At 44.6% G+C, this 14,419-nt stretch overlaps 1 protein-coding gene across 1 annotated transcript; it reads right to left on the bottom strand.

The window, feature by feature from the left end:
- Positions 1 to 6,297: 6,297 nt before the first annotated feature.
- LOC136508468 (receptor-like protein kinase 5) lies at positions 6,298 to 9,981 on the bottom strand. Its single transcript, XM_066503148.1, has 2 exons — positions 7,083 to 9,981; positions 6,298 to 6,941 (listed from the first exon to the last, which is right to left on the bottom strand). Exons 1-2 carry the CDS (start codon positions 9,808 to 9,810, stop codon positions 6,565 to 6,567), a joined length of 3,105 nt encoding a protein of 1,034 aa, XP_066359245.1. The 5' UTR covers positions 9,811 to 9,981; the 3' UTR covers positions 6,298 to 6,564.
- Between the last annotated feature and the right edge of the window lie 4,438 nt (positions 9,982 to 14,419).

The following is a 14,419-nucleotide window of genomic DNA, read 5'->3' on the forward strand; positions in this document are numbered from 1 at the left end:
TGGTGTTGGCTTGTCACATGTAAAACCTCGCCTCTGTCTTTGGGGTTGATCTGCAATTAGTGATTGTTGATGCACCTATCCACACTATTTCATCACCTCATGTCTTTGGAGTTCTTTTTAAATGTTATTATGCTAGCTATATGTGTCTGATCCAATCTTATCATGACTTTTTTTCTCTTGTTGCATATCACTGTATTAAGGTAGAAATTTGAGGTTTACAACGCTCATGACTTAAAAGTGGCTATGCAGTGGGCTAGTCCTGCTTTCTCTTTGTTTGACTACTACTACTACAAGTACTACTACTACTACTACAAGTACTACTACTACAAGTACTACTACAAGTACTACTACTACTACTACTACTACTAGTAGTAGTAGTACTAGTACTACTACTTCTACCACTAGTACTACTACTTCTACTACTTATACTACTTTTTTCTTGCATCTCTTAGAACAAGGCACGAAATGTTGCGAACATCAAAGAGTGCATCCTGATGCCCCGAGAATGATGAGCAGCCATCCCATGGAGAGCAAGAACTAGATGACCAGCTTACTCAAGAGCAGTTCGATAATGAGTTAGAAAAGGGTCTAGAAGTGATGCTTACTCAGGAGGACCTTGTCGATGATGATGATCCAGTGGGGGGAGCCCAGGGAAGAGAAGGCGGAGAGGATGCCCAAGGCGAAGAAGGGGATGATGATGATGACACCTTATCAGGGGGATATGTAAGTCCCAAGGATCCTTTCCCACAAGAACCCAGACGGAGGCCAATGGAGGACGAGTTGGACAAGGATTTTGATCCGAACGACGAGGTACGGATAAAGCCTTAGTAGCTTGTAAATTTGGCTAATGCTATGGCTTTATGTTACCTCTGCTAACACTTTTGACCTGCTGGATACACAGGTCGTCCCTACTCAACTCTGAAAAGACGACGTCGGCCTCCGGCTCATCTTGCCGGACAATACGTAGTGGGGCAAAGGAGATCAGAGGAAGGAGCCATAGGTACTCACAATGAGGCCTCCGCTCCACAACCTCAGGACACAACCACGACTGAGACTGCCCAGCCAAAGAGGAAACAAGGGGGGATTAGAAAGCCAAACCAATATCACGACAAGGCATGCTATGTGATAACGGAGGTCGGACCAGACGGGCAGATCCTTGAGCCATATACATACAGGGCAAAATTCCGTAATCACATCGGGTTTGTAGTTAGAGATAAGTTGAACCTAGCTATCCGTAGCTGGAATCTTGTACCTATGAGCCAAAAGGTAGACCTATGGGAGAAGCTGAAGCAGAACTTTAGGTTTCCGGAGGGAACACACGAGTTGGTACAAGAAAATGCTTTTAAGATAATGGGGCAGAGCTTCCGACGTTGGCGGTCGGATCTGAATAAGAACTTTATCCAATAGAACTTAACTCCTTTCCACGAGTATAGCAACATAACTCCTAGTCAATGGGAGGAGCTCATGGCTGAGAAAACTTCAGAGGCATCATTGGCCCTTAGTGCCCGTAACAGCGAGTAGGCGAAGAAGAACCAACACTACCCTCATCTAGGCCCTGGTGGCTACGCTGGCAAGCAAGAGGTCTTTAGGAAGATGGACGCAGAGGCCGAAGTTGCCGGGAATACAGAAGTGTCAAAGTTGAAGCCACGCCTTAAATAGTGGATATACGTGAGGAGTGTCGATTCATCCGGTAGTAGCCTCAAGTTTGCTAAGCCAGAGACCAGAGAGGTAGTATCAAAAATACTGAAACTTGCTGAAGACAAGGAGAAGGGCGCATTCAACCCTTCCAGAGAGAGGGACGAGCTTACCATTGCCTTGGGAAACCCCGAGCACATAGGACGCACTAGGGGGCTAGGGAAGAGGATGTCCTAGAAGCACGGATTCGTAGAGGAGAGGCACATGTATAAGAAACATGGCAGAGACCGAGAGTCTAATCTTGAGCGCCAAGTGAAGGCTCTAGTTGAAAAGATGTTGGTGGAGAAAGGACTGTCTATGATGAAGCCACAGACACCAATGGGGCCACCCAGAGAACTTGCGGTAGTTGGCACCCCTCTGAATGTTCCCAGCAGTCAAGGTTCCAATGCAACCGAAACCCCCATCGATCGCATACGGGCGCCAACCAGTTGCAAATTGGTGGTTTCGATGGGCAGGCAAAACATGATCATTGAGGTGGCAACGGGCGTGACACATCCTCCGGGCGGCACGTGGCACAATAGGGACATCCCGCAGGACTACACTCGGGTCGAGGTGCATACCGTGAAGCCCGAGTTCATGACTTGGAAGATAGAACACCCTACTCCCGAGGGGCTCGTGTTACTCGGAGACGTCATGAACTAGTTCATCCTCTAGCACAGACGGGACATTGTATTGACCGAGTCTTCGCCAACTCCGACTGAAGTTCATCCTCTGGAGCGACCCGTCGAGGACGGGGGGGGGGGGGTATACTCACCGGCCCATGACCATGACCACCACACGCTAGAGACTTCTCCACCTCGTACCGAGCAAGGGCATGATGACATGCCACATCCTTCTCCACCTCGTATCGAGCATGGGCATGATGACATGCCACGTCCTTCTCCAGCTCGTACCGAGCAAAGGCATGATGAGATGCAACATCCTTATCAACAAGCGCAGCCGATACATGAACAACAAGTGTCTCATGAACAACAATTGCCTCGTGAACAACCGATACATGAAGAACAAGTGGCCCCTAGAGCATGTGATGCACAAGTTGACAAGGACGTGCCCGAATGGGAAGCTCGAAACAAAATCCCAATCAAGATAAGGCCATCGTATGTGGGCATTAATGACGTCTCGTCGGTGCACAAGTGGATGGCTCATGACCAGTTCAAGCCTAAGAACCTAGTAAAAGAATTTAGAGCACCAGCTTCTGAGGAGGGCACCACTGAGGAGGGCACCACTAGCAAACTGCACAAAGGGTTTAACAAGTATCCAACTGTTGATAACCTCAAATGGTCAAATGATTGCTCGGATAAATATGAAAAAGGCAAGAACTTCTTACCAAACCGAGTCATACAGTGCTTGCCACGTGGAATGAGAAAGTTCCACGATTGGTACTTACATGCTCAGATAACAGAACTAGAAATCTTACAAGCATGGATCCCTGCCGGCACATTTGGAGCCCTAGGTGGGCAAATTGCTGTTGAGTTTAAGGATATCCAGGCATGCTTCCACCTCGGACGAATGGAAATGAATCTGATTCACATATGGTGCCTGTAAGTCCTTGCCCTCTCGATATGATATGAATGTAATCTTTTAATTTTGTTGTAACTAACCCGCGCCGTGATTTGTAGAATGCAAGTGGACTTTGTGAAAAAGAGGACAGCTCTGAAACACGGGTATATAGACCCTTCACCTATAGCATCAACAAATTTTAATTACCCTAAAGAGTGGAAACTAGATTGCAAAGAACTAGGAGCTGGAAAGACACTTAAGAAGAAAGAGGACATCAGGAACAAGAAAATATTGGAAGAGTCCCTCAAGGTTGCGGCATACATTGCCCTATGTTTTAAAAATCTTCAACAACACGATAATATATGGATACCATACCACTTCAAGTAAGTTCGATTGTATACTTAGCTTTGTTCAAATTACTTTGTTCGATGCAAAAGAGCTTATGTGTTCCTTCTATGACTAAATTCATGCAGCGATCACTGGATTTGCATAGGCGTCTGGCTCTCACATAGCATGGCATGGGTCTTTGATTCAGCGGATTTCCCAGTCGAGACATACAAAGACTTCATAACGATTATCAAGACGTATACATATTGACAATCCTTATTTTAGCTACTATGTTTGTATACATATTTGTAAGGTTCAATGTGGGATACTAACAAGTTGCATTTGCTAAAACCATTGGAACAGGGCATTCAGGCACTATGTCCAGGAACATAAGGGGATGCATCATCCAAATAGGAAGGAAAAGTTGTATGTCAAAACTCTATGTACGGTAAGTGTCATTTACTTTGGTACTTCATATATTACGTGTCTGTCAATAGTATTACTTAACATCTCCATATGCAAAACACACAGTGCCCCAAGCAGAAGCCTGAGAGTCTACATTGTGGATACTACACATGTATTATGATGAGTACCATCGGTGGCTACAACAGAAACCCTAATCTGATAAGTTTGAACCTCTTCACTCGTAGTATGAAAAGTTCGCATATGTTGTGATATAGTAAACCTAAACTTGTTCTCTTGTAGTTGGAGAAAGATAAAGACACGAGAAGGAACCCATACAAGGACGACGAGCTCTTAGAGATGGTCGGCGACCTTTGCAACTTTATAATGGACCAGATTATGTATCATAAAGGCATTTACCATCATCTTCTTTCCGACTTAGGTAGTAATCCTCTGTACCAACACCTTCGGGAGACTGATAGGTGGCTAGGCCGTTGATGACAATGTGGACTTGTGGTATGATTTGGATCAGACTTTGGAACGGTTTGGACTTTGTTTTGCATGTGGACTTGTGGATATCTTAATGTACTATGTTATAATGATGGACTTCATAATGGACTATGTTGTAATGATGGATTTTTGTGAATTATGATTTGTGATGATGGTCTTATGTTTGTGGATGTATATATGTATATTTGTGGCGGTCAGATTCGAATTTGAATTATATATATATATATATATATATATATATATATATATATATATATATATATATATATATATATATGTGTGTGGTCAGATTTGAATTTGAATTTTTTTTTGCTGAAAAATCCACTGTAGGGGCGGTTCTTGATTGAACCGCCCTTACAAATACACACAGCAGTGGCGGCTGGTGATACAGCCGCTCTTACAGAAGTCCACTACAGGGGCGGCTGATATTACCAGCCGCCCTTACAGATGACATTGTAGGGGCGGCTGAAAACACCTGCCGCCCCTACAGAGGGCACTACAGGGGCGGTCAGGAAACCGCCCCTACAGAGGCACCCTCTGTAGGAACACCCTAGGAAGGGCGGCTGGCGTAGCCGCCCCTACAGAGGCTCTAGAGCTGCCCCTATAGTAACATTCTGTAGTAGTGTCATACGAGTTATAAACACCAACAGGCGGTTCCAATAGCTTGTCTCAAAAGAAAACATGCTTCTGGCTAAGTTGTGAGCATCAACATTAGATTTTCTACTCTCATGAGAAAAATCTACAAAAAGAAAATCAAGTGCCCTAGCCTTTATCTCTTTTACAACTTGGCCATACGAACACATTCATGCTCGTCCAACACTTCTTATGACATTGACGTTGTTGGAAGCCAACCAAAGGGACCTCAGCGAAAGATCAAAGGCCAAAGCTAAACCCTCCCTGTAAACAATCGCCTCGGTTGTTTCAGCATCAGTGAGCCCATCGATTACTACCCCGGACGCACCCGGGAAGTTGCCAGGCTGGTCTCTTGCTAACGTAGCTATTGCAGTATGGACCAACTTCACCCTGTTCGCTTGGTCTTATCGATCGTACTTTTTTCAGTCGACGAACAGTATTTTTCTCTCACACCAAATCAGCCAACATGGTTTATCAGCCATGGCTTATCAGCCAAACAAGCCCAAACAAACATGGTGTATATTTTTAAGCCTAACAAGTATGGACCAAAATAATCACGCCCTCTATCTCTCCAACTAAAAAAAATAGAACCGCTCCATCCTTCAAATTAAACATAACTAAACGCCAAGACTCAACACTAAGACATGACCATCCAATTCCTAGACCTTGGGATGTAAACGTTCCGTTCTATCTTGCCCTCTAACCAAACACACCTCAAACCAATCGTGACGGCCAGAGCCACAATCCACCAGGTCCACTGTCAGTCACATGACAATGAACTAGTTGGTTTAGTACTACTTAATACTCCCTCTGTCCCTGAATAAATATATTTCTAGAGTTGTCTGAAGCCAAACTTTTTAAACTTTGACCGAATTTCTAGAAAAAAAAACCATCAATATTTATGACATCAAATTAGTATCATTAGATACACCATAGAATATATTTTCATAATGTGCTCATTTTATATCATTGATGTTGTTATTTTTTCCAATAAAGTTAGTCAAACTTAAGATAGTTTGACTGGCATAGATTCTAGGGATTGATTTATTCGAGGACGGAGTGAGTAAATTGCCCTGTTCGTTTGGCTGATAAGTCATGGCTGAAAGTACTATTGGCTAATTTGTTGTGAGAGAAAAATATTGTTCATTGGCTGAAAAAGTACGACTTATAAGCCAACCGAACAAGGCAATTACTTAATATTACTGTATTTTAGTTTTAGAAACTTCCGGTTTCTAGAACCTAGGAATCCAAATGTTTCAGTTTCGCCTTTGGTTTCGCACCCACCATCTCAATAAAAATCTCAGCATTACAAGACAATTCATGGAAGCAAAGGGCAAAAACACATGATTGTTTTAATTGTTGGGGGAACTTAACCTTGGGCTTCTTGTACAACGGAAGTCAATGTATGGAGATTTTGCTCCAAAGCAAATTGGTAACAAAATGCAAAGGTTTGAAAATGAAAGGAAAGTGAATGCAAATATATAAAGAGGTGCCCCGCTATGGCAGCAGGAATGGAGCTGCTTCAAACTCCATGCTACACTCCATTCTGCTTTTCCGGAGCGTCCGCTCACTGCACTTCAGCAGAATCTGCAGCACGTCCTTCATAGTCGGCCGTGGCGATGGCAAGATGCCGGTGCATTCGACGCCTAGCCTGAACGCCGTCTCAATCTCGTTAGGATACCCTGCATATCTGACGCTCTTGTCTATTACGTCGAGGATGCTCGCCCCTGATTGGTAATGGTGGCGAGCCCATTCTGCCAGACAACCAAGCTCGCCGCCATCATTAGCCTTCTTGCCTGTTGTGAGCTCCAAGAGCACGACCCCAAAGCTATATACAGCCACCTTCTCGTTCACCTTCCTAGTGTAAGCATACTCTGCAGACAAACATGAAAGAATCATAGCATAAGGTCCGGCAATAGTAGAACTTGTGATATCGTAGCTACTATCCCAGTTACTGTACATACTGAGGCAAAACGAGTGAAATTTGCCGAAATAACCAAAAAGCAGAACTTTACCGGGAGCCATGTAGCCAAATGATCCGGCCACCGTAGACATCGTATTGGGCTCCCCTTCCCTGACCAACATTCTAGCCACCCCAAAGTCTGCGATCTTAGCCCGGAACTCTGAGTCCAGCAGGATATTGCTCGTCTTGATGTCTCGGTGAACTATGGGTGGTGAGCACTCGTGGTGCATGTAGCACAGGCCCTGCGCAGCCCCAACAGCCACTAAGAGCCTTGTTGGCCAGTCCAACGGCACACGCTGCACGGGCCGTGCCATCGCCAAAGAATTCCCTGCACGGAGGATGTAGTCGCCATGGAGCCATTTGTCCAGGCTGCCGTTGTCCATGTAGTCACACACAAGGAGCTTGGAGTCTGCGCTAGAGAGGCAGCACAGCAGCTTGACAATGTTGTTGTGCCGGATGTTGCTTAGGATGCGAGCCTCGGACTCAAACTCACGCTCCAGCTTCTCGTCCAGGGACCCAAAGCTTCGTATTTGCTTCACAGCAACCACCCCAGCTCTGCTGTTGTACCGGTTGGTGTATGTGACGCGGTACACATGCCCTGAGCCACCACTGCCAACGAGGTTCTCCTCTGTTAGTCCCTGAGGTATGTCAGCAACCTCGAAGTTCAGAGCTTGGAAAGGTGTGATTCGCCAGTCATCCCGCTTTTCTTTCATGTACTCAAGTGTAGTGGTGTCAGTGCTGTTCAAAGTTATGAAGCTGCCCTTGATGATTTGAGCAGCACCCTCTTCAGCTGGTGATTGTTCGTCTTCAATACGATAAACTTTTTTGGACAATGACAATGTAACAATAACAGCAAGCAAACACAATCCAATAAGAGCACCAGCCAGAGCAATGATGATTATTAGAATAGTGTGCCTTTTTTTCTTACTACCAGTGTCCATATTATTGCTATTTGTATTTGTAAGTCCAGGATTTCCAGTGATATTGACTGCCGCATGTTTAGGAAGTGTCGGAAGGAACCCAGAGAGTTGGTTATAAGCAAGAACCAACTTTGTCAAGCTATTAAGATTCACAAATGATGATGGTACCTGACCTGACAAGTTGTTGTATGAAAGATCAAGAATCTCTAGTTCCCTTAAAAAGCCAATGTTTGAAGGAATATTCCCGCTGAGAAGGTTGTGGCTAAGATTAAGTGCTGTACTCAAGCTGTCTGGCATTTCAGGGATGGAGCCTGTTACCAGGTTGTTCCCCAGGTTCAGCTCGATTAGGATCTTCAGCGATGAGATTGAATTTGGAATCACACCGTCAATCTTATTGGCTTGCAAATTCATGCTGGAAAGATTTTGTAACTTCATAATTCCATCTGGTATAGAACCACTGAATGAGTTGTAACTAAGATTCAATGCATTCAGGTTTATGAAATTGGAAAAAGTACTTGGAATAGATCCACTTAAATTGTTCATCTGAAGCTTCAGAACAACCAGATTCTTAAGGTTGCCAATCTCATTTGGCACTTGACCTTGTAGCCTATTTGATGCCAGATTCAAAAGGGTCAAGTTCTTGCATCCACCAAGGTTAAGGGGGATATTGCCCTCCAAATGATTGTTGTCCAACTCAAGATAGGCCAAGTTTGAGGCATTACTAATCGTGCCTGGGATTTCCCCACTGAGCTTGTTTGTACCAAGACGAAGGCGGTAGAGACTTCTAGAAAACTTGGCATCAACGTACCCTTCAAGATTGTTGCTTGTGAGATCAATCGTCTCCAAATTCACACCAAAGAAGAGATCCGGAGGGATATTCCCACTGATATAATTGTAACTCAAATCCAGCATCTTCACATATTTGGTAACACCAGGGGGGATCGAACCGAGCAAATTGTTCTGGTTGGCTGCAAACCTAGTCAGCGTTGTCACATTCGACAGACTCGCTGGTATTTCCCCAGTCAGTAAATTGCCTGAGAGGAGCAAAGTCTCGAGCTTGGAGAGACTCGTGAAGCTATCTGGGACAACACCAGTCAGGTTATTCTGGCTGAGATCCAGCAGAGTGAGATTTTCATATTTAAACAAGCCCGGAGGGATTGAACCACTCAACTGATTACGAGACAATACCAACTCCGCTAAAGAGCTGACCATACTGGTAGGAACATCACCATTCAACTTATTGGTACTAGCGTTGAAGCTCCTTAATTTGGGAAAAGAACCCAAGTCTGCACTCAGACTTCTACTGGCAAAGGAATTGAAGGACAAATCAAGAATTTCTAGCTGGTGGAAGCCAGATAGATCACTGAGCGAATTAGCCAACTGATTGGTGCTCAGATTAAGTGACTGCAACCCTTCTTTCATGGAGCAAGAAGAATAGGCCAAGAACTGAGCGGACAAATTTGTGAAGGAATTTCTGGAAAGGTCAAGGGTCAGCAAGGTGTCAAGACGGCAAAGGTGGGAAAAGATGGAGGAGTCCGATAGGCCATAGTTTGACAAGGCGATGCTAGTAACGGCCGAGGAAGAACTGGAATCTGTGCAACCGATTCCTTTCCAGTTGCATGGATTCTGGTCTGCAGTGTTCCACCTAGTGCTGGCGGATACAGAGTTCACCAGACTAGCAATATCATACATGATGGCCTTTTGCGTCTCGTTTAGTGGAGGCGATTGTGTGGTGGTGGTGGCGGCGGCGGCCGGTGGCACATCAATAAAGGAGAAGAAGAACAAGAATGGCAGCAGCAGCCGTAGGAGGAAGAAGCCATGGCTGGCACAGGGACCATACCTCCTCTCCACCATGGTCATCCCCCAGTTCTTGGCCTCCCGCTTGATTAACTGCCTCGCCTCTTTCCCTCCTCTTCAATCCCAGCAGACCTCCACCAGCTCGAATAATACCAGCTGATCTTTACGAGGATTTTAAGTTCTGGTAGTGCTCGCGCATGGCTTCCTTGGTTTTGTCGGGGAAATGTGATTCAGAAACACCGAAGGCTACTGTGAAGTGAATTCTTATAATTTTCGCCCTGTTTATTTAGTCCGGTTTGACTTATAAGTTATGGCTGAAAATACCGTTAATTAATTTAATAAAAAAGAAAATTATTATTTATTAACTGATAAGTTATGATTTATAAGCTAGATACAAGGCAAACGAGCAGGCTGCTTATACTCACCTCTTCTTCTCTGGAGCATTGACCATTAATTTAATTATATCTTACATCTTCTTAGCCAGTGGTTTAAAATTCCTCAAAATACCTGCGATGGTTCTCACTTCACTTGGGTCTCCTCACTGGGTCTCGGCCGGGATCAGCATTGACTGACTTGACTAACGAGTAAATGCACGGCATCATCTAGTCCCGTTTGACATACTAGTGAGTGGTGTTTGGTTCCCCTCCTAAATTTTAGTCGCTGTCTCATTGAATATTTGATATATACATGTAGTATTAAATATAGACTAATTATGAAACTAATTGCATAGTTTGCGACTAATTTGTGAGACGAATCTTTTAAGCCTAATTAGTTCATGATTTGACAATATGGTGCTACAGTAAACATGTGCTAATGACGGGTTAATTAGGCTTAAAAAATTCGTCTCGTGGAGTACTGACGGATTATGTAATTTGTTTTTTTATTAGTATCCAAACACCCCGTGCATCATCCTCTCGACACACCTCCTAATTTTTAGTCACTGGATCCAAACACTACCTTAAGCTACACCAAAAGGTCTAGATATATGCACTGAATTGTATAAGGGGGTGTTTGGTTGTTCCTTCTAAACTTTAGTCGTTGTCCCATCGGATATTTAGACACATGCATAGAGTATTAAATATAGACTAATTATGAAACTAATTGTATAGTTTGCGGTTAATTTACGAGACGAATCTTTTAAGCCTAAGTAGTCCATGATTTGACAATGTGGTGCTACAGTAACATGTGCTAATGACGGATTAATTAGGCTTAATAAATTCAGATGGAAGCACCATCACAGCATGTGTCTAACTGACTATTAAAACTAGCAGTTTACTTGAGATTAGTAGTGCATTAGGTGTGCCATTTGAAGTGGCTATAAAGGTTCATACTACATCATCTATAAGCCTGTTCGGCAGGACTGAAAAATAAATCAAAATACTGCTTCAATTGATTGGTGTGAAAAAAAAATATTGTTCTGTCTAAAAAGCACTGTTCACATGAGTACTTTCGTGAGTGGGCTGGCCAGCCAGCCCAGCCAGCCGAACAAGCAGTATGTGTGAGAGTTACCCAACCAAAACTAGAGCTGTGAATTATTATACTCACCCCGTTTTTCAAATAACTGACAGTCTGATCTTCTATTTGAGCTTTGACCATTAATTTTATTTTATATTCGCAACACAGTGTTTCAAATATAAAATGTTCTCAAAATACCTGTGATGTTAATTAAGTAGGAAAACAAATCATTCTCGGTCAAAATTAGGACAGTAATTTTATCGGTTTTTCTCTTGTCCCTCACTTGGATGTGGGTGGCCGGCTGGGTTCAGGATTGACTGAGTTGACTAACCAGTAACCTACGGCATCACTGTGATGTTAAGTAGGAAAAACATTCATTCTCGGTCAAAGTTAGGACAGTAATTTTCTTGTTTTTTCCCTTGTCCCCTCACTTGGATCTGGGTGTCCGGCTGGGTTCAGGATTGACTGAGTTGACTAACCAGTAACGTACGGCATCATCTGTTCCTGTGTGACAGACTAGTGACACAGACTTAAGCTACATCAAAAGGTCCAGATACAGGCACTGAATTGTATAAGCATAGCATGATTGGGATAATGGGATTGGCATTTTCTTACCTGACGCGGCGCAGGCAGGTAGCGACGGCGAGCGCGCACCGCACCAAACCGTGATAGACACGGCAGAGCAGCGGTGGATCCAGGAAATATTTTAGGGAGCTAAACAACACTGTCGCTCGATCTTAAGTCTCAGCCACCCTACACTATAGAACTTTGCCTAAAAATTAATGGAAGCTCCACAGGATGTTCCACTGTTTTGGTATGGGTAGGGGGGGCTTGCCCCACCGTTGGATCCGCCCCTGCGGCGGAGGGAACTTCACCTTCTTAGTCTGGTTCCCTGCCAGAAGACTCGATCGTATTAGCCATGCTTATCAGCCATGATACAGTGTTTTTCTCTCACAACAAAACAATATCAGGCGACTTATATGCCATGATACAATGTTTTTCTCTCACAACTATTAGTATGCTTGGACGGGAAAGGGACCAGGCAACGGCGCCGAGACCGCGAGCGCGGCTCTTGATTTACCCAGAGCCGGAATGGGGATCGATCCCGCCGGATCTACTGCACTTCAACTGGCGCCGGTGCCTAGGAACTGGGCGAGTGGGTGGCGAAACCCGACCGTGATGCTTTTGTACCCATCTTGTTCGCCCCTTGCGGCGCCGCTGGCGCCAGACACCGTGACCTCTGGCTCCGGACTAGAGTGGGAGGATCTCCGCTCCGGTGACCATACCAATCATTGGCATGAAGTGAAGGGGCGAGCCGCCGGGACCATACCAATCATTGGCATAAAGAACAGCAAAAAAATTACTGAGTTTTATCAGAAGAAGAAAATCAAAAACAAAGTAGCCGTTTAGTATTTTTTTTGACATGAAATTAGGCTTCAAAATCATACAACTAGAGTGGCAACAAGCATCCATTTCCACACGCTCAACTTGCTCGCTCCTACTGAGTACCCACCACCACAAGAATCAACTAAACAAGAGACTACCTGAGTAAAAACTGCTAGTAGTAGAATTTCACCCGGCCGAGCAGTGAGGGAGGTGGAATACTCCCAAATCAATTTGTAAAGAGGGAGAAAAACAGTTCCTGCACAAAATCATTATCGGCCTTGCTAGCGTCCGGACGCCTGCACATGCAGTCTGTTTCGTGTGCCGTTTCGCGTGCCCACACGGGGCCTGTACCGCTCCGAACGTCACCAGCATCGAGAGAGGGGGAGGGGGCAGCAGATGCCCAGTCGGCGGGGAGGAGGAGGAGACACCAAGACGAGGCAGCAGAAAGCCAAGAGGCAGATGTAACACCCGATCTACTTTTAAAACGTCTAGATACAACACTTGCAACATACATCTGAAGGCAGATGAAACATTTAAAACATGCATCTAAAACACTTGCAAAAACACCTGAAAAATACTTGAAAACCATTGCAAAACATACGCAACATCTAGATAAAACACTTGCAACATATGTGTAAAACATATGAAACATCCAATAAACACACTTGCAACATGTCCGGTACGTGTACAACCATTGCAACAAATGCAACATTCCGATCTACTTTTACAACATCAACATAAAATACTTGCAACATACCTCTGAAACATCTGAAACATACGTTGCAACATGCGTTTTTCACCCTTCTTCTCTACGACACAACGCAGAGCGGGGGATGGCAAGTGGATAGGTTGTTGGCAAGCTTCGGCTGCGCTGCGGGCTACCGCCGTTGCAGGTGGGCAGAGAGGGAGGTGGGGACAGGCCAGCAACGGGCACAGGTAACCAACGGGCTCTGCCCGGGACAAAGGGGCTGGCCGTAGGCGTAGGGGGCTGGCCGCGAGCTCTGGCCGGGCGGGGGCGGGAAGAAGGGGCCGACAGGGAGCTCTGGCCGTGCGGGGGACTGAAAGAAGGGGCCAGTGGAGGCACCTCAGGGGATGGTGCGGGATGGAGGTGCCGTGCCGCGTGATGGAGGTGTCGTGGTGAGTTTTTTTAGAGCGCGTCCGGATGGGAGTCATGGGACAAATGCCCGTGACGTATCATTATCGAATCATTATTTGTAGAGTCATTCAAATAAAAATAGTTTTCTATATCTTTCTACCCTTCAACCGTTTCTCTATATCTTGTGCATACTCTAGAGAGCGAACACCACTCTCTATCTTTGGCTAGCGAAAAATCTGAAATAGATGATAAGAATGTGTGGAGATCTAATTAAAAAAGCTATTGGAGTGTGTTTTTCTAATCAAAATTGCTATTCCTATCAATAAGGAAGAATATAGGGAGAATATTGAAGTTGCTCTAAAAATCAGAGATATTTAGAAGAAGTCTTCCCAAACATCACCTTAGTATCCACAAACCATACTTAAATATAGATCGGCTTGGTTTTATTGTTGCCAATTGCACCACCCATACATAGGTAAATGAATTTTATGATAAAAAACAATCTACAGCTTAGCATGCACACATAAACACTTAATTTCAAACCAAACTTCAATATGGAACCAATTAATTTGAATTCCAAGCCAAGCTTAGTATACACTAGTAGGTAGGGAAATATTGAACTCCATTATTTGAATCAATGGAAGGAGGAGAGTGGGCTCTAGTGGAACGGACTGGCCCATCTAGCCATGGACTTGAGCGTTAGGCCTAGAAGTCAGAGTAGCGGCGGTCCAGGCC

The sequence above is a fragment of the Miscanthus floridulus genome, chromosome 15, assembly GCF_019320115.1.
Source record: "Miscanthus floridulus cultivar M001 chromosome 15, ASM1932011v1, whole genome shotgun sequence".
NCBI lineage: Eukaryota > Viridiplantae > Streptophyta > Magnoliopsida > Poales > Poaceae > Miscanthus > Miscanthus floridulus.